At 44.3% G+C, this 27,959-nt stretch overlaps 1 protein-coding gene across 2 annotated transcripts in view; it reads right to left on the bottom strand.

Annotated features, from left to right (window-relative positions):
• Positions 1-855: 855 nt before the first annotated feature.
• Positions 856-27,959, bottom strand: part of Ide (insulin degrading enzyme) — a 94,305-nt gene continuing 67,201 nt past the window's right edge. Inside the window, exons 14-25 of one of the 2 annotated variants that reach the window (XM_041661209.1) lie at positions 25,915-25,997; positions 21,833-21,977; positions 19,716-19,826; positions 18,655-18,775; positions 16,842-16,933; positions 16,572-16,683; positions 12,383-12,550; positions 9,207-9,479; positions 7,678-7,739; positions 5,451-5,523; positions 3,620-3,687; positions 856-2,971 (exon numbers count right to left, since the gene is read on the bottom strand). In XM_041661209.1, coding sequence (XP_041517143.1) covers positions 2,876-2,971; positions 3,620-3,687; positions 5,451-5,523; positions 7,678-7,739; positions 9,207-9,479; positions 12,383-12,550; positions 16,572-16,683; positions 16,842-16,933; positions 18,655-18,775; positions 19,716-19,826; positions 21,833-21,977; positions 25,915-25,997 — 1,404 coding nt within the window. In that variant the 3' untranslated portion in view covers positions 856-2,875. Of the gene's footprint in view, positions 2,972-3,619; positions 3,688-5,450; positions 5,524-7,677; positions 7,740-9,206; positions 9,480-12,382; positions 12,551-16,571; positions 16,684-16,841; positions 16,934-18,654; positions 18,776-19,715; positions 19,827-21,832; positions 21,978-22,451; positions 22,597-25,914; positions 25,998-27,959 lie in introns of both variants that reach the window. The other variant, XM_041661208.1, reaches the window with a different exon arrangement.

Below are 27,959 nucleotides of genomic sequence, written 5' to 3'. Positions count from 1 at the left end.
TTCCATGTTCTGGTAACTTTACCCTGAAATTCTTCATATTTCGAGTTACTGAAGCATTTAAACTCCGCTGCCTGTATATACACAGTTGGTTTGCTAATGCTGACCTGGCTCGTCCATCACCTATGCTTCTTGTGCTCATACCTCTGGAGATCCCTAATGACCATCTGACCACGCTGCCCATGAACAGTTTCACATTTTCCCAGTGCTGATATCTGCACTGCCTAGGACCTCATACAGTCTGACTAGAGAGGGTGTTCTCGTGAGGGCCCAAGGAGACATGTGTGCATTCCTTCATTAAATGCTAGCTGTATCTATTTCATAAAGTCCCAGAGCGGGATAAAGGCAGTCTCTCTGCTTGTTGACATTTTCATACACTTCCTAAAATACTCTTATTAATCCTGGGCTGGTTTTCCTCTCCATTTTGTTATCATGATAAATAATATTGAGTGGGGAAGGGTTCCCTTCTGTATCTCCTAGAATATTAATGTAAAATCAGTGTAATTTCTGGCTCTAATTGGGTGTGTGCACTGGGAAGAAGGGTTTTAACTATGACCTCTTTGAGAACAAATAATCAAGCCTTCCATTTTTATCTGTGTGACTTGCTCTTGTCTTGTGTCAGCGGCACTGCTCAACAGAACTCTGGTCGCCCACACCGAGGCTCCTGGCTTACAAAAGCTACTTCAGCAAACACAATACCAACACATGCACATGTATGGGTATGGACACAAACATGCACAAATTCACTGCTCTCTGCAACAGAACAGCAGAAGCAAGAAATCCTGCGAAAGCTGAACGCCGAGGGAGGCTGAGGGTGGGCACCGTTTCACACGAGCTATGAAATGATCCAGCACACAGTTTCGGTTCAGGAGATTTATTGTAAACAGGGTAACCCTAGGACCCGCCACACTGGCGGTGCCACATGCTTTTACACATCAACTGATTAAAAAGACTTCTTAAAGTCTCTGGGAACGCGTAACCTTTTCACAACTCTCACTTGCGAAGCTTGAGAACATGGCAGTCTCTGTCTGGGCAGTCTGCTCTTGTTCATGGACCATGACCTGGACCCACAGAGATGAACCCGTCAGGATGCCAAGTGACACACACTCGGGAGCACACTGAACACCACGTGCAGGTTCATGAAGACGACATGGGACTGTTTTCCGGTCTCTTCAAGTGCCTTTTCTCACACAAAAGACATGCTTATAACTGTACCCATCTCCTAGAAAGGAGCCAAGTTACTCAACGGCACGTGATCGCTCACAGAAAAGGCAGCAGACTGTTACTTGCTTTTACAGTGATGGAGTCAAACACTCAGGACTAGTTTTAGATTTGTCTCGTATATACTTTGCAGTCTGATGAAAAGCTGCATAGTCTCGTTGGGCAGGGTGGCGCACGCCAAATCCCGGCACTGGAGAGGTGGAGGCAGGAGGATCAGGAGTTCAAAGTCAGCCTCGGCTGCTTGGCCAATTGCTCAGACGAGAAGGAAAGAATGACTCACACCTTCTGATGGGACAGACAAGGACAGGTTTCTCACCAGGAGACTCTTAAAACGTGTGGATAAAGGTCAGTCGCAGCACCACGGGGAGAGCGGCCTCCACAGCCGCCCAAGTCCATGTTATTTGGAAAGTGGCAAATATGAAAACGTAAGCTGGGAAAAGCCAAGACTCTAGAGCGGAGAATCCTGGCAAACCAAGTCATGTGGGGCAGTCAAATGTTTCTTGGAAACGCCACTCTGTACTTTGCCTGAGTCGGTGGGCAAACAGGAGCCCTTCCCACTACTATTGCCTGTGTGTGGAAACAGCCATGCTTGTTCTTGAAGCAAGGTTTAATAATAGCAAATATTTAAAACAGCTGTTGAATCTACAGTAACATCTTCACCTAAAATAGTATCCTGTGAAAAAAATAGTTTTTAAAAGCCCACTCCAGTCATCATCTGTATGTCTATATTCATATATTCAAAAAAATATCACTTAAGGCAAGATGAGACTGGAAGCAGCAGGGAGTTTAGAGTCTTTCGGAGACTGGCTGCCTAGGAGTGCAGTTGTGGTTTTGCATCTGCTCCCAGTGATTTAGTTCACACACTGATGGCAATGTCCCCCAGGAGTCAAGGGGGGGTGACAACAGCTGACGTGAGCACGACACGTCTCACACCCTCTACACAGAAGCACGCATCTGTCTGCAAACCAACTACGAAAACCAGAAACGCCAACAGAATTCAATGAGAAAACCCACAGGAATCCTGAGAAATTCTAATTGTGATGTAAGGTTAATCTGTGTTTCTAGCACTGTAAATCGGGTGTTGTAGGGCTTTCCAGCATTTGACTAAGAAGATTAAAAAACATACCCAAATTTTATAAAAACTTTAAAACCATGCCTTAGATAATCAGTAATTCACTAATAAAAGAACATGGCATTGCTTTGTGCATTATCTGCCAAATGTAATGTTTTCTGTTGATTTAGGAAACTATCAAACAGGAAGCCGACTTGAGGGTCGGTTCTTTAAAAGGTAATCATTTCTAAATGGTTTGAAGCCTTTTAGAAAAAAAATTGTTTTCTGGAGACAAGTGACTATTTTACAGAATAAGGAAGAAAGATTCTGTTGGGATATCCTTCTTCATATTAAACAGTTAATGTAGGGGAATTTCTCTTAGGACTAAAAAGGAAAAAAATTAGGATATTTAAGAGGCATGTATTTTAAAAATATTCTACATCTATAAGATTTTATAATTTTATTACTTTGGGTTTTTAACATTTCTATATAATAATGTCTGATAACTCTTTTCTGTTTGTCTCTCTAATAGCAAGCCAGAAACTATTCAAGTGGTTAAGATTGCTTTCCCAGGCCTCAGAAGACACAGGAACGTATCCACTCTCTTCAGAGTTTGGCAGCCATGAAGTTAATATGTGGTTTCACGAGGGGAAACAGTGGCAGGCCACGCTTGAACTCTGTCATGTTATGAACCACTTCAGGCTGAAAAGGAAGAAAAAAAAGTTTTCTTTAGTGTGTTACATAAAAGTTAGATTAAACAATATATCAGCTTTTGGGGGTAGGCTGAGGTGGCGGGGAGGTGGTGGTGTTTACAATAAGGAGATACCCATAGACTCAAATTGGGTCAGAGGGTCACAAATGAGTCTGTAGAGACCCATGGTAGATGGAACTCTTGGCTTTCACCTGGACATGCACGGGCTGACTTGAACACCCAGCAAAAGCCTAATGACATTGCCCACTTTCTCACCCTGTAAGTAAATAAAGAGGCACCATGGAAAGGGCCAGACATTCTCATTCCGTAACTCAAATCTGGGAAAGACATGGCTGGAGATGACTTGGTACAGAGAGAGACAGTCCAGACCAGAGGCAAACACAGAAGGAGAGGTACTTGCATACCTATTATGAGGTAGAGGCAGGAGGATTAGGAGTTCAAGCCAGCTTCAGCTACATAGTGAATTTCAGGTCAGCCTGAGCTACATGACCCCAAAACAAAAGAAAACAGAGGCAAAGGCAGACAAAGGCAGAGGCTGAGTGATGGGGCGTTTGAGAAGACCTGAACCGCTAGGTTTCCAAGGTTTCTGATGAATGAGCTGCTTTAGAAGTCCTCAGACCCTGTCTAATGTTTCTTACTTGTGGCAAGGCTGGTGCTTCTGACAAGTTTACATCATTCTGAGAGGGGAACTCTCCAACGACAGGACCTGTAAGGAAACCAAAGCTTCATGCCTTATTCACACTTGCAACAAGAGCTATTTTCAAGAAATCTAAGCTAGACTTAGTTCATTGAAAAATAAACCACACCAAGCCCTCAGCACACTTTTCAGGTCCTCCCAAGCTGCTTGCTGCAAGCATGAGTGCTTGTCCCAGCACAGGCTCAATGTTGACATCACTGAGGCCATACAGCCTGGGTCTGTATGCTTGTCCCAGCACCCGCTCAATGTTGACATCACTGAGGCCATACAGCCTGGGTCTGTATGCTTGTCCCAGCACAGGCTCAATGTTGACATCACTGAGGCCATACAGCCTGGGTCTGTATGCTTGTCCCAGCACAGGCTCAATGTTGACATCACTGAGGCCATACAGCCTGGGTCTGTGTGCTTGTCCCAGCACCCGCTCAATGTTGACATCACTGAGGCCATACAGCCTGGGTCTGTATGCTTGTCCCAGCACTGGTTCAATGTTGACATCACTGAGGCCATACAGCCTGGGTCTGTGTGCTTGTCCCAGCACAGGTTCAATGTTGACATCACTGAGGCCATACAGCCTGGGTCTGTGTGCTTGTCCCAGCACAGGCTCAATGTTGACATCACTGAGGCCATACAGCCTGGGTCTGTATGCTTGTCCCAGCACTGGTTCAATGTTGACATCACTGAGGCCATACAGCCTGGGTCTGTGTGCTTGTCCCAGCACAGGCTCAATGTTGACATCACTGAGGCCATACAGCCTGGGTCTGTGTGCTTGTCCCAGCACCCGCTCAATGTTGACGTCACTGAGGCCATACAGCCTGGGTCTGTGTGCTTGTCCCAGCACAGGCTCAATGTTGACATCACTGAGGCCATACAGCCTGGGTCTGTGTGCTTGTCCCAGCACCCGCTCAATGTTGACATCACTGAGGCCATACAGCCTGGGTCTGTATGCTTGTCCCAGCACAGGCTCAATGTTGACATCACTGAGGCCATACAGCCTGGGTCTGTATGCTTGTCCCAGCACTGGTTCAATGTTGACATCACTGAGGCCATACAGCCTGGGTCTGTGTGCTTGTCCCAGCACAGGCTCAATGTTGACATCACTGAGGCCATACAGCCTGGGTCTGTGTGCTTGTCCCAGCACCCGCTCAATGTTGACGTCACTGAGGCCATACAGCCTGGGTCTGTGTGCTTGTCCCAGCACCTGCTCAATGTTGACGTCACCGAGGCCATACAACCTGGGTCTGTATGCTTGTTCCAGCACAGGCTCAATGTTGACATCACTGAGGCCATACAGCCTGGGTCTGTGTGCTTGTCCCAGCACTGGCTCAATGTTGACGTCACTGAGGCCATACAGCCTGGGTCTGTGTGCTTGTCCCAGCACTGGCTCTATGTTGATGTCACCAAGGCCATACAGCCTGGGCCTCTGCAGCTCTAGTGCTCAGATCTGAGTTGATTAGACTCTGAGGCTCTGACTACCTGGGAAAGCCAGAGAGGAGGACTATGCAGGTGAGCCCACCTGCAGACCTTCCCTACAGCCACTTTTGGAGATGGTGCCCAGACTGGTACTGTCAACCGGTACTGGCTTTCTCCACCATTCCATTCCTCTCTGCCTCAACTTCTGCTTCAATAGAGCAGACCTTGCCCTAGGACATTCTGTTTATATCTTCACTTTCTGCTGCTCTTTAAGGTGAGTGACTATGGTAAGGGACAGCCATCATATGGCTCAATATTGGATTAGAAATGGAAATTTTAGAAGGTCAGCATCCAATACTTACAAGAATCCATTTCCCTCGCAAGAACGTGGACGGATACTTTATGTCTCCTTGGTGCATCCACGGCCAACATTTCCTAAACACAAAGAAAACCAAGGTCACCCTGTTAGGCTGTTAAGAGTGAAGTTCTCTCTGAGGATCTGAAGAGTCAGTCACCACGTTAGGTACAAAAGGAAGCTTTCTTTCCTTTACCCTCACATGATTTTATAAGATTCCAGGAGGCAGGCAAGACTTAATTCTCTTTTTGTGATGCTTGGAATTTAACCCAGGACCTCATACATGCCATGCAGATGTTCTACCATGGGGCTATACCCACCCCTAGCACGGCCAAGAGTTATTCCCATTTTATAGATGAGGAAGCTAAGCCCAAGGGAACTGAGTGATTTGCTATGCTGCCCAGGCAGGCCTTGAGCTTACAATTCTCCTGTCTCAGCCTACCCAGTGCTAAGGCCATAGGTCTGCGCCACTATGCTGACCCCTCCAGTGATCTTCACTCAGGACAATCACAACCCTTGTTAGATCTCTAAGAACTTTCAAATTCTGTACCAGGGGTCTGCTGGTAAAGCCGTGGCTTCTAACACTTGCTGAGTCCTCTTTGTATGTGGCAGTCTCCCGCATGCACTCACATTATTCTCTGCAAGGGTCATGATGCAGCGCTCCTAGTGTCTCCAGGTTCCTTCCAGGGATTCCCTTTGCTTACAGCACATCTTTCTCCTAGCTCCTGACCTTTCCCAAACGCTGGACCGTTATTGCTACTACCAAAGGAATAATCGCTGGGATGAAGCTTCCCCTGGTGCCTTAGCCGATGGCACGTGTCTGCTTCTCAGAGGGGAAAGGACACAAGACAAACCAAACCACTCCACAGCTGTGAGGACAATTATCATAAAACCGGTCCTGGGCATTTAAGAGGAAGCCTTGTTGCTGTGGTGTAGCAAGTCCTACCCTGCCCGCCCCCCCCAGCCCTGACAGAGCCTGGACTAGCCTCCCAAGGCTGCTCTGACTTATCCTTTTAGAAGCTTCCAGGCCTGCATCCAGTACCATGGAATGCCTTGCCTGAGAACTTCTTATTCTAGTAAAAAGTTTGCTTCCAAAGATTCTTTTTAAAAACAAACAACAACAACGACCACAGGGTCTCAGCTCAGTGATGCTGGCACAAACCTTTAATCCTAGTGCTCGGGAGGCAGGCAGGAGGATCTCTGTGAGTTTGAGGCCAGCCTGGTCTACATAGTAGTTCTAGAGCATCCAGAGCTACATCCATATGCCCCTTTAACTGAAGGTGTGTGCCGCCACACCTGACATCAAAGCTCTATTCTTGAGCCCTCTTCACCGTGTACTGTCAACCTGAAACAATTTCACACTGGCTGCCATTTCCTTACCAAGCCCTTCTTTTCTTTTCTTTTAAAGATTTATTTATTATATATACAGCATTCCTTCCATGTGCGCCCGCATGCCAGAAGGGGGTGCCAGGTCTCATTACAGATGGCTGTGAGCCACCATGTGGTTGCTAAGAATTGAACTCTATGGCATACGTTAGTTTCCCATAGAAACCAGGTGGCAACGGTGCACGCCTTTAATAAAATGGGAGGAGACAGGATCGCTATTTCAGACTGAGGCAGAGGTAAGAGCCAGTGGCTGGCTGTTTTGCTTTTCTGAACTTCAGGTTGAACCCCAATATCTATCTGTCTCTGGGTTTTTATTCATCGTGCTACAGGTGGGGGCGGGACCCCTGAGCCCTAGTGTAGCCAGAGACCGTACCAGCTCCTGCTGCTGCCCTGTAGACAATGAACTAAGGACTCTCCCTGCCCACTGAAAAGCTCGGCAGTGCTGTTTCAACAGCAGGGTAGAAGTTGAAGACAGAAAAAGAGCCTGGAAATGGGGGCTTGGAAGCCAGCAGAGCCATTACGGCCTTTGAAGCATAGAGAGGACTATATCTAACGGTAATAGGTCAAAGTGTCAAATCCTTAACTCTACAAACACACCTCCAGGGTGAGCGAGTTCAATACACAGCACAGCAAGTAGCTCATATGAACCCAAACTCAGGAGCCAATGAGATGGCTCACTGGGAAAAGGCGCCTGCTGCCAAGCCTGACAACCCGGGACCCGATGGTAGAAGAGAAGCCACTTCTGCAAGCTGCCCTGCCCTCGGCATGCATGCACCCGCACAGTACACATCGAACACACAAATACTAATTAGCAAATAAAATAAAATCTAGACAACAAATGCACTGACCTTGTAGAACTTGATGATATCATCCTTGGTAAGCGTCTTTAAATAAGCAACTTCTATGTTATCTGAAAAGGTAACCAGGAAAAATTTATTAATTTATTATTAATTTAAAATTTATTAATATTTTTACATTAAATAGTCTAAAATACTGCACTGAACAGCAATACATTTCACTCTAAGCCTGTTGGGTAGCCATGATTTTAAAAACTTTTACTTTCATTTGTGTGTCTGTAAAGGTCACAGCACAGCTTTTGACTGGGTCTCTCCTTCCACCTGTGGGTTTTCGGGATCCAGTTCAGACTAAGACACCTGCTGCTCTTCTCTCCAGCCCAGGTATCCACATTTTAAAGCCACCATCTGCTAAGTAGGCAGGGGATAGATGCCAAGTAAAGTAATTGCCTATGCTACAGTAGTTAAGACCTGGTTCGGGAACCAGTCACTTTGAGTTTCTAACCCTCAGTTTCCTTATCTGGAGATCAAAGGGATCGGCCACTTAGAACGGTTATAATGACAACCAAGAAGGTGACATATGACAAATGATGTCAGGCACAGTAGCCATCAATATCATGAGCAGATCCAACTGCTAGAAAAACCACAGGTGAAGATCAGGCAAGGTAATGCAAGCCCTTAATTCTAGCACTTGAAATGTCAAGGCAGGCAGATCTCTGTGAGTTCAAGGCCAGCCTGGTCTTCAAGAACTAGTTCCAGGACAGCTAGGGCTGTTACAGAGAAACCCTGTCTTGAAAAACAAAACAAAAGAAAAAAAAAAAGAAACGCCAAGGCAGGCAGAACTCAGATCTCTGTGAGTTTGAGGCCAGTCCAGTCTACAGAGCAAGCTCCGGACAGCCAAGGCTGTGTAGTAAGACCTGGTCTCAATAGTAAGACAAAACAAAAACAAACAAACAACAACAAAAACCACAGGTAAGGAAAGTGAGGAACAAAGGTGATTGGTCGAGACTGTCAGCTTGGTGGTGCCAGGAATAAAACCGTCGTCTCCTGACATCTAGTGTGCTTAGGCTTCCTGGCTTAACCTTCTGTACTGAAACGGGAATGGAATCAGACACACAGGACGCTCCAATGCATAGCTCTTTCACATCTGAAAGCAGTGGGGATCTTTGGAGATTCCTAAACTGTGCAGGGGAGGCCCTTGCTGTCTGGATGTTTGTTCTGCATGCTTCCCCCAGTCATATCAAGGAGACGATGCTCATGGACCAGTGCTAGAGTCTCAGGCTACACTGACAGGACAGAAAGGGGGGCTAATGTGACAGAGACCAGCTTTACTTCTGGGGAAGACAGTTTCTAGCAGGAAATGGTTGTTACATTAACTAAGTAATAATTTTTTAAAAACATTTTTTTTTAACAGCTGAGCCATCATCTCTCCAAAAAACATTCTTTTTTTAAAGACTTGCCATCCCACCACGCTGCCAAATCAATGCTGAAACAAAGACCTACGAGACAAATACCGCATAGAATGGTTTTGATGCTCTCAGATCTTACACTCACGGGCCACAGTGGAGCTCTTTGTACATTACCTCTGTCGTAATTGTACTGCTGCGAGATGATCTCCCCCCAGTATTTAGCACACTCGGCAGAGAGTTTCTTTGGCTTGTCGAGTCGACGGATGGCCAATGCTTGAATGTGTTTCTGGAAGGCCTCCTCCGTCATGTCCTCTATGACCTTCTCCATGGTGAGTAAGAAGGCTTCTACTCTGCTTTCCAGGTAGTGCGGGGGCTTTTCGGACTGGATGATGAAGCGTAAGCCCTGGATGCCATTGGCTCGGCGAGGTCCACTGAAGACGATGTAGCCTGAAGCGCACACATGGCCAGTCAGGATCAGAGCAAATAAAATCTCCTTCAGCTCATTCACATGGAAGAAATACGACCATTTAAGACACTGTCTTCTTCCTCAGACAAAGCTGAACAGCTCACTGAAGAACAGAAACTGGAGGCTGACCGTGTTTATCCTTCAAATTCACACTCTGTGACTTTCTCAGCAGCTCCTGTCTAAGCTCAAGGTATCCATTCCTACAAACTGCTCATTTTCATGCTTCAGCCAAGTCCCAACTCCTTCTTTGCTTTACCATCTAAGTTCCCCACACGACCCTGGCTCTACAATGCATTTCCTTGATAATCTATTCCTGGACCAGCTTAGGAAAGCCAACTCTCTAGGACAGGGTCAATGGGAGGACACAGCTCTGTCGATACCCTGTGTGTTTATATACAGCCCTCCAACCACACACCCTCTACCTTCCAGCTCCCATCTTTTGCAGACATTATTTTGTTTTATTCTGTTCTGTCTAGTTGAAGCCACTCTAACTACATCTTCCTGCTCAAGTTCAACAGTGAAACCTAAACATCAAAGTTACCATGGGAAAGTTTTAGTTGTAGACAAGACTCTAGTAGGCAGAAGAAGAAAAATCCATTTGAATTTTTTTCCTCTGGAACTATTACAGGTGGGTGAACGGGTGCTACCTTAAGAGAACCACAGTGGGGTCCTGGATGCCTATATATGACACTGTCTGGAGGAGCTGCCCAAATAAAGCAAACAGTGCTAGCACCCACTCTCAGTGGCTGGTGGTCAAGGTTCCTGTGACTTTGTGGCAGTCAAGAACACATTTCCTATGGAACACAGAGACAGGACTACTGGCCAGGTTTGTGGGGAAGAGGCCTACATCTCTGTTTGGGACAGTCAGCTGCCCATTCTCGGCAGTCACAGACTTCCCATGGATGCCGCGGTGTGATGCACCAGCCATCACCACGTGATGTCAAAGTAGCACCAGGCCTCCTGGTGCACAGCAAACTGCTACGCATACCCCTGGTGGCTTTTAGCACCCAGCGCCTGCCACTGTACATGCAGAAGGTGCGCTCAAAGCATCTTGGTCAGTCTCAGTCTCTTTTTTATGAGTAGTCAAGAGTTCCATGTTCTGGAACATGGACATGCTCCTCTAGTTGGGTACCTGCAGCAAACCCGGGTCCAGATGTTACAGGGCAAAGATCTTGTCCTCACCCACTTTGGTGGTCTTTCATGTCTCATGTCACTGGGCCTAGATGCTGCCAGGTAGCAGCCTTTGCAGTCATAGAAGGACACCTTGCCCTGCCAGAATGGAATTCCAGTTATAACTGGTGGTGGGCTCATTTAGGTGCCAATAGGCACCATCGTGGCCCAGGAGCACCAATCACAGTCTGCGGCTGTAACACCAGACCTGGAGAACGTGCTAAGTGAGTCAGTGCTTCAGAGCATGTACAGGTCTCGGGCATTCTCATCTGTCAATCAGTGGGCACAGCGCTCGGGAGGTCAGGCTGTAGACACTGGCTGGAGAGTGCCTGGCAATGTGGAGGCTCCGCTCCTCAGCTGCCAACAATGCGTGAGGCACGACAGGCAGCCACAGACAGTGAGCAGCCCCTGTGCTCGTCAGACTGCAGCAACCAGGGTGTAGTGTCATCATGCCTCACCCTGAGCAACCAGTCCTCACAGGCTGCCAGGCAACTTCCCTCACAGTTAACGTCCCCAACTCTTTCTCCATTTAGCTCTTGGCTTTTTCCTTCTGCAGCTCTGCACAGATCTACCACTAAAGACAGTCTGGGACCCTGGATTCTGGGGAACTTGCTATCTTTAGGGGCTTTGCTGTTTGAATGCTCTTACAGGAACACCACACTGAAACATAATTGCTCCTTTATAGGTCAGCCATTTTGAGCTCCTTAAAAGAAGGACTATCCATGATATGTCCATTTTCCATGCTCAGCACTTAGCATGGGGGTGACTCTAAAGGGACAGGGCATTAAGAGGCATGCCCACATCCTTTCAAAATGTTTCTTCCAAGTCGTTAGGGGCGTTTCTTTGAGCTTCTCTTTGTTCTTGTTTTTAGAGATGGCTAAATGTTGCCCAGAATGGCCTAGAACTGTCTAAGTAGCGGAGGGTGATGCCTTCATCTGCCAAGGTGAACTTCTTGCCTCATCCATCAAACCTGCCAGGATCTCCAAGTCTAAAACTGCAAGCGCTTACTTCCCCTGTGCCTGGGATGCAGAATAAGGAAGAGATAACACCTGCCCTCGGGTAACTCAAAAGTTTGGCAAAGCTAAGTTCCTCTGTAGGACTTGCTTCCCACCTCCCTACCTACAAGCCTACTCTCAGCATCTGGAAACCCTGCATCATCTCATTAAGAATCGCTTTAGGGGCTGGAGAGATGGCTCAGAGGTTAAGAGCATTGCCTGCTCTTCCAAAGGTCCTGAGTTCAATTCCCAGCAACCACATGGTGGCTCACAACCATCTGTAATGGGGTGTGGTGCCCTCTTCTGGCCTGCAGGCATACACACAGACAGAATATTGTATACATAATAAATACATAAATATTTTTTTTTTAAAAAAAAGAATCGCTCTAACACTAGCGCTGAGGACTTGCCTAGCACCTTCGGAGGAGACTGGGTTCAATCCTCCTCACAAAAAAGAAAGGAAGAGGAAGAGGAGGATCTAAAGGAGAAAAGAGAGGAGGACGAGGAAAAGAAAGAACGACAACAGCCCCTGTGTCTGCAAGATGTTAACTGCTCGTCTTTCAGAAGCAGTTCCCTAGAAACAAGGCTTTCACAAGTCCCTCTAAATATAGCAGGCTCCACACACAATGCCATGTGACTCTCCGGGCGGGGAGTTTTTGCTGAGCACAAAAGCTGTTCATTACGCTCTCCAGGATCCTCAATCCCCACCGTCTTCTTACCCAGCTGCTCCTTGGTGCGCAGAGTGTTGAAGCAAGGTTCAGAGATAATCTGACAGAAAAGCTCCAGGAACATGTTCTCCGAGGTGCTCTGCATGTCTGTCTGGTAGTAGATCTCGATGCCACAGTTATTGTGAACTTCATTCCTCTGCTGATAAACAAACCAGCCTCCTAAGAAGTTGCAAAAAGAGAGTATCTGCGATTTAATAAAACCAATGGTATATCTGGTTGATGTGGGATTCCCCGCTGTATACCACTGGTTAATTAAGAAGCTACTTTGGACCTATCACAGGGCAGAATAGAGCAAGGCAGGAATTCCAAGCAAAGATAGAGGAGAAAGTAGGCGGAGTCAGGGAGAAGCCATATTGCAGCCAGAGGAGAAAGATGCCTGCTAAAGCCCACTGGAACCTTGTCAGTAGGCCACAACCTCATGGTTATGCACAGAAATAGAAATGGGTTAATTCAAGATATGAGATAGCCAATAAGAAACCTGAGCTAATTAGGCCAAACAATGATGTAATTAATATAGTTTCTGTGTGGTCATTTTGGGCCTGGGCGGCTGGGGACAAACGGAGCAGTCTCCTCCAACATTTGGTATCATTATTTTTTTTTTCTTAGTGCTTTTGAGACAAAGTCTCACAATATAGCTGAGGCTGGCCTTGAACTTGCTACTATATAATACATCATGCTGATGAGTTTTCATCAATTTGATGCAAATCTAGAAGAGGGGATTTCAACTGAGGAACTGCCTCCATCAGACTGATCTGTGGGGCATTTTCTAGACAGGTTGTGAGTACAGCTATCCTGGCCCACTGCAGGTGGTGCCACACCTGGGTAGGTAGGTCTGGGCTGTATAAGAAAGTGCCAGCTGGGAGTGGTGGCGCACACCTTTAATTCCAGGACTTAGGAGGCAGAGACAGGCTGATCTTTATGAGCCTGAGGCCAGCTTGGTTTACCTAGTGAGCTCCAGTCCAGTCAAGGCTCATTGTGAGACCTTGTCTTAAAAAAAAAAAAAAAGCCGGGCGGTGGTGGCGCACGCCTTTAATCCCAACACTTGGGAGGCAGAGGCAGGCGGATCTCTGTGAGTTCGAGACCAGCCTGGTCTACAAGAGCTAGTTCCAGGACAGGCTCCAAAACCACAGAGAAACCCTGTCTGGGATTAAAGGCGTGCGCCACCACCACCCGGCTGGTCAGTGTTTTATTTTACAGAGACAGAAAGCAAATTAATACAGCCAGGCTGGCCTTGGAATCCTTCCACCTTATATATGTGCTGAGGTTGAGGTTACATGTGTGCTCCCCAACACCCTCTTTATGCTTACCCGCTTGACCGCCAATTTTTCTTTCCTTTAAAAACAATGGTTTCTTCCTTCCTTCCTTTTTTTTTTTTTTTTTTTTTTTTTTGAGACAAAGTCTCACATAGCCCAGCCTGGTCTTGACTTTGCTGTGTGGTTGAAGCGGGCTTTGGATCCTGCTTCTCCTGTCTCACCCACCCTGGGCTAGGGTTCTAGCACGGACAGACACCTGACTTAATAAACCACCCCCAGTAGACACTGCCAGTGCTGTTTTTCCTCAGAAGAGGGGAGGGTTTGTGGGTCCTAAGACTCATGTTTCCCTCTTCCAGTTTTTCACACGTATCTCAAAATATTTCCTCCCTCACAGTGCATAAGATTCTGCCTTCCAGCTGCAGACGTAGCCCAGCCGAGCCTCAGGTGAAGGGTTACTTAAGGCATTCATGTCTGATCAGTCGGCTAAATCAGAGTCATTTCCTAACACCATCATTCTGAGAATGGGATGCAAACTGTGCTATTTCGGAAAGTGAGGGAAATTGATAGCGCAATCAGGACAAAAGAGAGGCTCCTAGGAGAGGATAGGAGGGAAGGGGTATGGAAAACTCCACTCTGAAATTCTGTCTCTAGACTGGATCACTTTGAGTGAAGGTAAATGTTGCAATTTCTTTTTGCTTTTGGTTTGAGGCTTGAACACAGGACCACACTCACCTGCCATTAAATATATTCTAGCTCAGCCCGATGGGATAGCTCGTGCTCACCAGATCCCAATTAATCCTCTCGGCCATGCATGCCCTGACTGAGGAACACATGAGAGGCAGCGTGTGACGACCATCACCCGCTTTGTGACAGCTGGCCACGCACAGCAGCAGAACTAGCTGTGTTTGACAGGGGTGCCGTGAAGTAATAACACATTTAAATTGCCTGAGTAGCTACTCAAAGCAGAAACTGTGGCTCTAAAGGAATGTATAATCTCATAATGGGGCTGCCCTTTAACCCACATGAAAGAGCAGAAGTGCCGAGAGCTTCAAAGTGTTCAGAAAACCTCGCAAGTAGTTACTCCACCTGAGGATGTCAGGAAAGCGTAGTGGGTGCTACAGCTTGGCCCAAACCTTGGGCCACATGCTGGACAGAAGCTGTCCCACTGAGCTGCATCCCTAGCCTAAAGAGTGTGGTCCCCAGCTTTAGACACTGTTGGAAGGTGGAACCTAGTGGAAGGGAGTTAAATCTTTAAAAACTCCTTTCGCTTTCTCTCCTGGCTGCCAGGAGGGAGGGACTCCTTCTCCATGTGTACTCCCATGATACTCTATAATGCAAAAGCAAGAGACCAGCTACCCATGACCCGAAACCTTCAAAACTGTGAGTCAAAATATATTTTATATTGGGTATTTTATAAGAAACTGACTAAAACAGAGGAGCACCATAGGCCTGGGAAGAGGACTAGAATACAGACCTAAGTCCCTGAGCAGCAGGAAAAGGGACACCATTCCAGCAGGTAAAAGAGCAATGAGCAGGGGACACAGATAATGTATGCACAGGGAATGCCAACAATGAAGAAGGGCCAAAAATATCGATGCCCTCATTCTTGGTCTAGTATCTTCCCCATTAAAGTTTTCCACACTGAAAGAATGTTCATTAAATTTTTATATCAAAAGATGCCACTGTTAGTGTAACTATAATCTGACATTACAAATCCAATATAAATGAAAGTATTTCCTGATGTTATCCCCCTAGAAAAATACACATAAGGAATATGTTGTTATCTGTACCTGTGACTATTCGGAACTACCCCCTCCAACAATTCCAACGGACTGCCAATGAGTGCCGTGATTTCAGCTGCTTCTTAGTTTTCCTCAACTTTTATTTTTTACACTGAGTCTCATTTACCCAAGGCTGGTTTCTAACTTACTGTCTCGATTTCTCATTCTCTTGCTTCCACTTCCCACGTGCTGAGAATACAAATATACTACCATGACCACTTTAATTCTCAGCTCGGAACAATCAAAGGCTCTGTGTGTGCTGGGCAAGCATTCTACACCACATCCAGCGGCTTTCCTTTTTCTTTTAGACGAGATTCTCACAATGTAGCTCTGGCTAGCCTGAAAGTCACTGTGCAGCCCACCCTGGTCTGGAACTCACAGACCCAAATGCTTCTGCTTCCCAAGTCACCACCATATCCAGCAAAATTTATTTATTATTTATTTATTTGTATGCATGTGTGTGTGTGTGTGCATGATGTATGTGTATGTATCTGTGCTCGTGAGTGTAGGTACCTATAGAGGCCAGAGGGCATCAGCTCTCCTGGAACTAGAGTTATAGGCAGTTTTAAGTTGCCCCCTCAACAGGTGTTGAGAACCAAATTCAGGTCCTTTCCAGGAATAGCACAAGACCTGATGACCCAATCTCCAGCCCTCATAGCTCACATCTCATGAGCTATAAGATAATTTGTTTTCATTTTTTGTTTTTGTTTTTTTTTTTTTAGACAGGGTTTCTCCGTGTTAACAATCCTAGCTGTCTTGGAACTCCTTTGTAGATCAGACTGGCCTCAAACTCACAAAGGTCTACCTGCCTCTACCTCCTGAGTGCTGAGATTAAAGATGTGTGCCACCACTACCCAGCATAAGAGTTTTATTCTCTAATTCCTCTATATTAAAATACTAGTGAATTCCAATATCAATCTCCTCAAAATTACCGCCTACCTTCAATTTCATGTATATGGCTCACAAACTAGAGAATTCTCTGGCAAAATTACCTACTTATAATCACATTTCTATAAATGACAGAGGCTTCCTGTAGATCTTTGACATTGAACCACATATTATTCTCCAAGTGTGTTCAACTCATTGTAACAAGCCCCATTACTAAGGAAGAGCGATCCATTTTCAAAGGTACAGCATCTCACTTACTGTCAGGAAGCTGGACTTCTCTGTACCGAACTAGCTGACTTGGAAGGAGCGGCTTGGTGTGGGCATGCTCAATAAGGGTGTCCTCTACCATCTGCATAATTCCTAATGCAGCCTGAAGGAGAAGAAATATTACAGAATATTAGTAAAAAAAAAATGAGCATTAGAATTCTAATGTGCTTAGCATTGTGCTGGTCAAGTCTTAAGACAGAACAGAGGGATAATCTCTTACAGCGATCCACAAAAGACTGCTAAAACTTCACCCATACATACCTGCTTTGTTATGTTTCCATGGAGAAGGGCTTCAATGTGCAGCCGTGACAGGAGCTGAGGTATGAAGGCCTTAAGTCGGGGGAGGGTAACATCTGCAAATGAGTAAGAAGAAACAGTGAGATCTGCATATAAGATTTAAAACTTTGTATTTGAAATAATTTCAGATTTATATAAAACTTGCAAAATACTAGAGTTCCCTTTGGACTCTTTACCCAGATTTGTCTAATGTTATCATATTTCAAGAACTACAACATGATTATCAAAACCTAAGCAATCAATACACTATTTTTTTTTCCAAGATCAAATCCAAGGCTTTGTATATGCTAGGCAAGCACGCTACCACCAAGCTAATATGATACTGTTAACCCAAGTACAGTCTTTACTTGAATTTCAGTCTTAGTTTTTCCTTGTGAATTTTTTGAGACACAGTCTTACTGTGTAGCCCTGGCTGGTCTAGAACTTGCTATGTAGACCAGGCTGGCCTTGAACTCACCAGGATCTCCCTGTCTCTGCGCCAGTGTGCTGGGATTAAGGCCTTGGATTTCAGTTTTTACAAGAATGTCCTCTTTCTCTCCAGTATCTAATCTATAGTCCTATATTACAACTAGCGGCCGTGCGTCCTTACACTGGAGACAGTTCCTCAGAACTCCATTGTTTATCTAGTGTCTTCTCACGATCAAACTACATTGATACACCAGCAGGGAGACGCACTGCAGAGGCCGTGTGCATCCAAGTGCAAGAGGGGTATGCCATGCTACTGGATATGTGACCCGAAGTTACCTGGCTAAGGTGGTGTCCACCAGGGTTTTCATTATGCACTGTTCTATTTTTAGGTAATAACGGAGTGGCTTGTGTATGCTCAGCAAGCAATTTGAAAGTGCCCACTTCCAAAGCCTATCACAGTCAAATTTTCCCATTAGAATTAATTTGTTTGGGGGGACAGTTTAAGACTGTATAAATACAGCTTTCTCTCAAATTCTTAAATTAAAATTTTATTGCATTAACTTTTATTTGTTTGTCTATTTATCTGTTGTTTGTTTTTTACGGCAGTCTAGAGCGGAGAGTAGCAACACGTATGCGGTGGTGGTGAACGTAGGGGTCAGAGGACAACATACAAGAGTCCGTTCTCTCTTCCCACCGTATGGGCACTGGGGATCCAACTCAAGTCATCAGCATGGTGTGGACACCTTTACCCATTGAGCAATCTCACTAGCTGCATTTCTCTCAGAGTTTTACTAATATAAACATCTGTGGGTGGACACTGCCTGTGACAATTGTTATACCATGTCCCAGCAGTAATTTTCCTGCTTCTCACATCCCTTGTACATGTCCTAATCCTTCCTTAGGAACTAATTAAACTAATTAAATACCTATGATGGGTCAGGCATTTTATAGATGTTATTTTTCAATATAGAAGTATAAGCTACTGCCTTGTTTTAAAGGTTTCTCTCTCTCACACACACACACACACAAACACACACACATCTGAAGTTGTTTCTTATCTTGAGTCACTGAGTTCTAAGTCACTGTAGAACTGGAACATGGCCCACCCCCACTGTGCTGCCTAGGGCCCCCTTCTCTAGCTTCCTGGCCTAACACTTACCATCCCATCCTTATTGAAATGATTTTTCTACTCAATGCTTCCCAGCTCTAGTCCCTGATCCACAGACCCTTCTAACCGATCACTGTTTAACCTACAGACTGGCTGTGAGGCAGTTGGTAAATATCACTGGACCGTACTACATTCTGAGGTTCTTGCTGCCTAGCCCTCAGACAATGGAATGAATTAGAGAATTAGGCGGGAGAGTCTCACCGTCGAGGGCTTCTTTCAACTCATCTTTAGTCCAGGCCACTTCGGTCATCAGCAAGCGGAGGTAGTACATGGCATGCTGGTGGGGCTGTTCCGCCCGGAAGTTATTAAGAGAGCGCATGTACTAGGGAAGGGAAACACGGGTTCATTAATTTTCAAAGTCAATTTAAAAAATCAGCTACAATCCAAGTTCTTCTCCATAAATTATGTGTAACTGGCATGCAAGGATATTTACTTTGTTCTCTTCTACATTATTAGGCACAGTAACTAAAACCCTTTTCTGGTTCTTACACGAAAGGGCAGACATTTTCATTGTCAGGTTGCATCTTTACCTCTGGCATATGACGTGTATCTAAATGCCTTCTCTATGGGACATCTTGCACGCCTCAGAAAGTAATTCCCAGGAATCCTTGGATACTGCACATCTCCAAGGTCTTCATAAGCAAGTAACGGAGTAGTAGTTATTGGACACTCAATTGAAAACTGAGTTTATCCAGTCTTGGGCCAAACATGGCATGAATTTCAGTGGAACTCACATAAGCCCTAAAGGCTGCACTATAAAGTAAGAAAGCTCTTCCGGTAGGCAGCCTCCAGCTACCCAAGCAGGCATGTGTCTAAAATGAAGGCTGGGGTAAGAAGTCTCTCACTTCCACTGGAGCTTCCCCAGAGTTAGTCCTGCAACTCTAGTAGGTTCTGAAGCTGAAAGAGTCAGGTGTATACTACAGGGCTCAGCTTCCTAAGGGAAACCCAGCAAACACGATGACTCAGAACTATGCTTTTGGTCCCCAATCCTCTATCCATTATAAGCAATTTTTAAAAAATGTATTTATTGATTATATATACAGTGTTCTCCCTGCATGTATGCCTGCAGGCCAGAAGAGAGCACCAGATCTTGTTACAGATAGTTGTGAGCCACCATGTGGTTGCTGGGAATTGAACTCAGGTCCTCTGGAAGAATTGCAAGTGCTCTTAACCTCTGAGCCATCTCTCCAGTCCAGCAATTTTTATAACATGACAACACAACTGGATTAATAAAAATTATAGAAACATGTTATAAGACTTACCGCCTCTTTTATTATTTCAAATCTTTTTTTATCAATCTCAAAAGTGGCCATTTTTTCAGTAATCTTCTTTAGCAAAATTGGCTGTTTGTCATTGTAACCTTTCACTGAGAGCTACAGGAAGAGTTGAAGGTATTAGTAATATAAGCTTAACGTAACACTGGTCATCTTCATATTAAATAATACCCTTTCCCAAATAAAGTCAACAGGAGGTAAAGTCACCTGATGCCAAACTACAGTGACCCCTACCACCCTGGGACATTCATGTTCTCACTGTATCAAATTTAATTACAGAACGTGTCTTCAGTTTTTATCTTCTTTTTGGTGTTGGAGTCTGAACTCCAGTTCCATGCTAAGTATATGCTCTACCTTGGAGTGACACCCAAAGCTCCTAAATTTTATATTAAGAAAAATTCTGATGAATAGTAGAATTAATACTTTTAAAAAAATTGTTATGTATACAGTGTTCTGTCTGCATGTATGCCTGCATGCCAGATCTCATTATAGATGGTTCATGAGCCACCATGTGGTTGTTGGGAGTTGAACCCAGGACTTTTAGAAGAACAGCTGTGCTCCTAATCTCTAAGCTATCTTTCCAGCCCCAAAATTATGAATTTGGTAAGAAGGCAAAAATCAGAGGGGATTGCTACCTATCTGTTGGACACATTCCAAAACTGTTTAGAAATATTTAAATAATCATCTCTGGCTGGATGTCACTAGGAGGCCAGGCAGCCCCAATGTCTGAGGTCAGTTTGGTTTACTCAGCCAGTCCCAGGCTAGTCAGGAACACACAGTAAGACCCTGTCTCAGCTACCTGCCTCTTCTAGGGAAAACAATCACCTTTGGAAAAAGACCAGGCAGTCCTAATGTTGTATTTCACAGCCTGATGCTGCTTGTTCAGTGTCATCTGACAAGGATCCACAACCTTAATTACCCTCTATTTTATAAGTTCTGCTGATGTTCTAAATGCCAATGGCAAACAAATCTGTATGGAAAATAAGAGTGTATGCACTATGAGGTTTTCGCCTTAGAATGATTTACTTTAACAGTCTCTCAAAGCCTTGTATTCGGAAAGCAAGGAAGGGGAAAGGGTGTGGTTATGTTTCTATGTGCAGTACCTGGAACAACACAGGAGCACTGCACAGAGAACTACCCTGTGAGGAGTGAACACTGCACAGAGAACACAGGAGCACTGCACAGAGAACTACCCTGTAAGGAGTGAACACTGCACAGAGAACTACCCTGTGAGGATGACAGGCAAGAACCACAGCTGGAGCAAAAGTCCTTGGCCACAGAAAGCACTCTGTGTACCACGTGAGCCACAACAACCATGGGAAGCCTGCTTTACCACAGATAAATGCCACTCGTAAGAAACAAAATGGACTATTACTTTAATACTTGTGGCTACTTTTGATCTTTAAGCTTCAATCTGCAGAATATGAAAATGGTTAGACTATACGTATTCTTATACATTGAACAACAGCTACCCAAAAAATAATGTAGAAAAAAAGAAAAAGAAATGAAATTTTAAAACCTTTTGTTTTAAGATTTGGGACATGCGCTCACCTCAGTTTTTACTAAACACATGTTTTCAAGATCAGTGAGAATAAACGTGTGTCATTAAATGGATGCTAATTCACAACTGAGATATCATCAAGGGCAGGATATAAGAATAACATATGTAAAACAGTTACTGAAAAATGCCACAAAATAAAGTGCCAGGCAGATCTGAACACAGGATCTTTCTGCTACTGTCTATAGAAATAAAAGATGCTTATGTAATCCAAGCACCACAATAATAACAAACAGCCTTTCCTTATAAGTAGAAAAGGACTCAAACACACTGGGAGAAACAAATGCTTTTAGGATTAGTATGTTAGACATTTCAAACAGAACATGCACATATATGTAGCACACAGGCATGTTCATAAGATGCACGAAGTTGTCCCAGTCACTTGTTAGTGGGCTAACACTAATTTGAAACTTTCAGTCATTTAAAAGGTGCAGGAAAAAAAACCCATCAACCTTCCTGTTTAAAGATGCAGACGTTAATAGTTTCCCAAGCTCAACAGAAAACTCTAACAATGTGGTGCCTTTTCTTGGGCTTGCATTTTACTTACAAGAATTGAATTCATCCCTGCTGCAATGGCATAGCTCAAACCTGACAGGCGTGCTGCATATGTATACTCTTTTAAATCATCCTTCAATAACCTGATAAACAGGTATGTCATGTTGCAATGGAGAGGATCAGCATAAATGTAGCGACTAACGAAAAGAAAAACAAAAGAAATGCTTTGATACCTCAGACGGCGGCATGACAGTCAAGAAACATGACCGAAGAGTATGAATATGCAGCCTCATGACCTGACTTCTGGGGAAACAGGACAGGCCAGCCTCACGTGTTTACAAAGAGATGACGTCATTCTGTCTTTCTGAAGCGCAAGAGTTCAGATACAGAATGGGTGAGAGCTAAACCTTGGGCGGGCACAATTTTGTTTGAGGAGAAAAATATGGCATTCTGATGAAAGATGGTTAAAAAAAAATCAAGGAAACTCTGCATACAATGAATGGTACACAGTGGAATGTTAGAATAAAAGCTAACTTAAAAATTAAATAAAAAGAAAATGTGATAAACCATAAAGTTTTTTTTATTTTTAAGAAAGTCATACCCACAGTTCCAAATGCTTCCATCCAATCAATGTAAACGCTGAGAGTGGAAGGCCGATCACGGGTACTTACATACATCCCATAGATGGTATTTTGGAGGTCGTAGCTCAGACCCGCTAGCTCTGCTGCATATGCATACTCATTGAGTGAGTCTTTGAGGAGCTCAAGGTACAAATAGGCCATGTTACAGTGCAAGGGGTCCACATAAGCAAAAGGGCTGGAAGAGAACGCGGACAGTGAAAGAGCGGTTTGTCACTTCCCGGGTGTTGGGCCTTGGACAGCAAGTATCAGTTTCTATCATTTCCTGAGGGCATGGCTGAATTCTTGAACAGGTTCCTTTTTGCCACGAGGAGAAAAGGGTCTAAGAAGACGTCAGAGACAAGCTATATGCGTGCACTGGTGATGGTGAGGAGAACTGATTACCTCAGATGGTGCAGGGCAGTGATCCCAACCTTCCTAACACTATCACCCTTTAGCACAGTCCCTCATGTTGTGGTGACCCCCAACCGTAGAATTATTTCGTTGCTATGTCATAACTGCAATTTTACTATTGTTATGAATCGTGATGTAAATATCTGATATGCAGGATATCTGATACGTGAGCCCTGTGGAAGGGTCGTGACCCACAGGTTGAGAACGGCTGGCATAGGCTACCTGACTAGCTGGAAAGGAAAGGAAGGTGAGAAGAAGAAAAGGTTAAAAGAGCATGGCCGTCCTTCAGCCGCAGGGAGGAGACAGGGCTGGTGAATCAATACAGCATCTCTTCTCTCTCCAAGCAAGCTATACTCGTAAAGTTCAGAAACATGAGGCTGGGAAACCTGTGTGCTCTAACCACATGGTCTTAAAAGAGAAAGATTGGAAAGAATTGTGAAAATATTAGCTTACCCGTAATCAACAGAACTAGAGTACTATCAGAACATTAATAAAGTTTACCACAGAACTGCAGCTAGGATTAGGAAATAATTACAGTATGAAAATATGTATGTGAGAGTATATGAAAAGAGAAGAGACCATGTAGCAGTCAAAGACAACTTTCACCGCCCAGTCAGGAAGCTATTTTCCCCAGGGCACCTGGGTTGGTAGCACCAGAGTTTGGGATTCAAACTAAAGTTAAATGACCTGCTCGGTTGCCTATACAACACTGCTCAGCTCTGTCAGCACCAAGGAAAGAGCCAGGCATTCAGCAGCATCGGGGAGAGCTAGTGAGGAGGAATCGGGAGAAAATCCCCGAGGGCTCACCAGGTGGTGGTCGGGGGTTATGGGATAAAAAGCAGTAAATAAGGAGAAGGGGGGAGGGCAGGGAGGGAAAATTACTCCATGGTGATAACGGGACCCACTGGGCCTGCACCCAGAGCAAGCAGGGGAGCAAGTCTTGGGGCAATCTGGCAGATGGACAGGAGGACTTTCCTTACTACCGCTCACTACTGCTCCAGACCAAGGACTGTGCTTTCTGCCTTACCTGGAAGCAAAGGAAAGGTTTTACTCTCCTGTAGTAGTGACTGTACTGCACTACACATAATGGGCTGAGAGCAATGCTAACTATTTTATCCAAGCTAATAATAAATCAAAAATACAGAGAAAACGCTTAGGCACTAGGAAAATTAAAATCAAACAGAAAAATCTAAATGGAGGCTGCCACTTAATTCTCTCTTTTAGGCAATGAGCAGCTTTAAACTTAACCCCCTCCCCCGTCACACACACACACCATCCACACCCAAACCACACCAAACCACACCACACCACACCACACCCAGGAAGGCAGGTGTGGTGAAAGAGAAAGAGACTGAGCGAGCCAGCTCATCAAAAAGAAAGTAAGGCCATGACAAAGTCAAAGCAACATCTTTGGCAACTGGAGCGTCGTCAGGTGGGGCTGAAAGTCAGTAGTGCCAGGACTGGTGGTCCAATGCCGTCTGACTCAAACTTAGAAAAGAATTACAAATGTCCTAAAACACCACGTCACACAACTATGTGTGCAGGGCACTGGAGTAGCCAAAAAATATACTTTTAAAGAGACATGATTCCGGGCTGGAGAGATGGCTCAGAAGTTAAGAGCATTGACTGCTCTTCCAGAGGTCCTGAGTTCAATTCCCAGCAACCGCATGGTGGCTCACAGCCATCTCTAATGAGATCTGGTGCCCTCTTCTGGCCAGCAAGCATACAGACAGACAGAACACTGTATACATAAATAAAGAAATCTTTAAAAAAAAAAAAGAGACATGATTCCACTGAAATATGCAAATTCTGGCTCAAATATATTATATTGTATTCAGACACTATACACCTTCATATGGTTTACCGGGTCTTTAAAACTGTGTTTTAAGTATACATAATGTAATGTATACATAAAGTATACATAATCTAATCCTATTTCTGGAAAGGTGAAAAAGACATTTACAACATACACATATAGTTTCTCTCTCTTTCCCTCTCTGTCCCTCTCTTTCTCTTTCTCTCTATTTAAAATAAGGTTTCTCTGTGTAGCCCTGGCTGCCCTGGAACTCACTCTGTAGACTCTGTAGACCAGGCTGGCCTCAATCTCACAGAGATCCGCCTGACTTTGCCCCCCCGAGAGCTGGGATTAAAGGGATGTGCCACCATCGCCCAATGATAAATTCACTTTTTATGAGAACATTGGCTTTAAAAATATAATATTATAGTATATGTCAGGTTTAGTAGTGAACATCTGTAATCCCAATACTAAGGCTCAGGCAGAACAGCCAGACTGTGTGTTATTCTACATTATTCTAGATCACTCTAAGATTTAGCAGTTAAAGCTACTAACGTTTAACCATGAAATGCACATGTGTCTGAGGGTCAGAGATGTGGAAACTGCAGTCTAGAGGCCCTGGTGCAAGGTCTGTGATGAGGTCAGAGTCAAGGTGCTCTCTGGGCTTTGCTCTTCTGAAGGGGAAACCGGACCTTGAAGGTCAACTCTGCAATTGTTAGAAGGCTCCTGCACAGACCTCTCTAAAAGACAAACACTGTCATGTGAGGTATGGTTTTGAGATTTTATGTCAAAAAACCCAAATCCCACCTCCCTTCTCTTTGTGGGTGTGTATAAACACATTCATGTGTACATTTACGTATACAAACATGTATTTATTTATGCACACATCCCTGGGCACACACACACACACATACACACACACACACACACACATTTATTTATTTATTTATTTATTTATTTATACACATACGTCTCTGGGTAAGCTTCAGGAATTGAAAAAAATGAACAAAAATATTTCAAACATTAATTTTTCCTAAATGAACCTTCTGGATAAATCTATAGCTCGTCCAGATTCCCAAATCCCGAAACTAAGAAGACCCTCCTAATAAGAGCTACGATAAGTCAATTGAGCTAAAGGGAACATTCATTAATACAAGGAAGAATTAACTTTGATTTTCAGCACTTATTAGCAACCTTTTCTTGTATAGGAGAAATCTAATTCTTATTATCTCAAGAATGGATGCTTAAGAAGAGAACAATCAACAAAAATATAATTGTTGATTTCCTAAGTTGGATTTAACTACATACCTGAAAAACTCAAAGTTGAGACAAGCTTTCGGCAAGAAAAATTTATCATCTTGCTTGAACCACAGCTTACTCATGGCTGTATCCTGTGACAGAGAAACAGTTTCATTAGGGAAACAGAGGTACACTTCATAAAAGTATCTGCTCAAAATACTCTTCAAGTTGAGGGGAAAAGGACATTATTCTGAAGGTTGCTGCTGTCTCACAATCTTGAAGCACCCAGGTTAGCAAGCAGCACAGAGAGAAGATTGCCAGTTCTTGTGGCAGAGAAGCCAGCTCTCTATGTCCCCTGAATGGGGAGATGAGAGCATGGGGGAGGAGACATCACTACCAGCTGTTCTGACATCATCTTCCTGGACACTGGGTGCCCAAGAGGCACAGGACATCTTTTGGATAGATCTGACAGCCAGCCCAGCCTCTAGGTCATCCACAACCCTGTTGGCTGGGATTCACACCCATGTATAGTACAAGTTAGCCTGCCTAACTGACAGGAAACCACAGGCTCAGGGGTACTCTATCCCCAAGATTCAACTGTAAGACTTTGGCTCCCATGGGGACTGGAGAGATGGCTCAGAGGTTAAGAGCACTTACTGCTCTTCCTGAGGTCCTGAGTTCAATTCTCAGCAACCACATGGTGGCTCACAACCATCTGTAATGAGATCTGGTGCTCTCTTCTGTCGAGTAGGCATATATGCAGACAGAACACTATACATAATAAATAAAAATCTTTAAAAAAGACTTTGGCTCCGACAATGTAAGACCTTGGCCATTACAGTACCCTTTCAGTCAATCATCTGGGGACAGCCAACTGCCATGTCAAACAACTCTACTGAGTTGAGAAATCTACATGTTGAAGACCTAAGGTCTATTAACAACCACAAAATTGAGCCTAGGAGAGAATTCTCCAGCCCTATTTTAGCCTTCTAAGGAACAAAGTCCTAGAAGAAACCTCAAACATACTCAACTATAACCTCATTTTAGAACCTGAGCCAGAACTACTGATCCCTGTCATTTAGACCCCTGGCCCTCAGAAAATGCATCTTGTGGTTTTATCTGATTTTTTAAAAGATATTTGTGGTTTTGAAGCTGGTAAGTTTTAGAACAATTTGCTATGCCACAGTAAAAAGCACACCAATATGAACAATCTAATAATAACTTATTTCATTTATTCTATACCAAGAATGCTCTCAAGTGTTAATTTTAAACCTTGAAACTGTTTAAGGGATACAAACAATTTAATGTGCTCAGCACTTTACTCTGACAAAACATTTAAAACAGTTCGGCCAGGCAGAGGGGCATAATTGCAATGCCAGAATTTGGAATCTAGGGAAGACTGAGGAGGCTAGTCTTAACTACATCAGGTGCAAGGCTAGCCTGAGCTACAATAGCAAATCCCTATCTAAAACACAGGGCCTAAAGACATAGCTTAGTGGTAGAGTTTTTGCCTAGCATATGCAATGCCCTGGGTTCAAGCCTCAGAACTGTACAAACAAACAATGAGATTATAGTGCAATAGTAGAATGTGTGCTTAACTTGAGCACAGCCCTCTAACACCTCCACCCAAAAAGAGGCAATTAATAAAAACAGTTCTCCTTTTCTTAATCATAATCATTAAAGTCTCCTTAAAGGAAAAACAGTTATTTCATTAATAACCTATTAAGATGATAAACTAAATTTCATGCCCCTAAACAATGACTCTTGTCTTACCAACTTCATCTGGGTATTAGGTCACGGGAAGATAAAAACAATGGAAGGCAGTGTCTACTATCATGAGTTTTAGTGTGCAAGTTTAGAACCAAGAATATGCTGCAAATTTTTACACACTTTATCCATGGAGTGAAATAATGACATGAAAAGAACATTCTGAAAAAGGAGGGAGCCCTGCCAGTCACCCTTCCCTGACATGTAACTGCAGGAGCTCCACGAAGTCAGTTATGTTTCGGGACTTCCCTCAAACAGGCTTGCGACCTGACCCTGCATGAAGTGGCACAGAGCAATTTCTTTACCGATCTTTACTGGGTAGAAAGGAGACCTTTCAACAGACTTAC

This window comes from Microtus oregoni, unplaced genomic scaffold (genome assembly GCF_018167655.1).
Source record: "Microtus oregoni isolate MIOR12 unplaced genomic scaffold, Mior012 000012F_ref0000307, whole genome shotgun sequence".
NCBI lineage: Eukaryota > Metazoa > Chordata > Mammalia > Rodentia > Cricetidae > Microtus > Microtus oregoni.
Note: the sequence above shows the minus strand (reverse complement) of the source record. Positions and strands in the feature narration are given on the sequence as shown.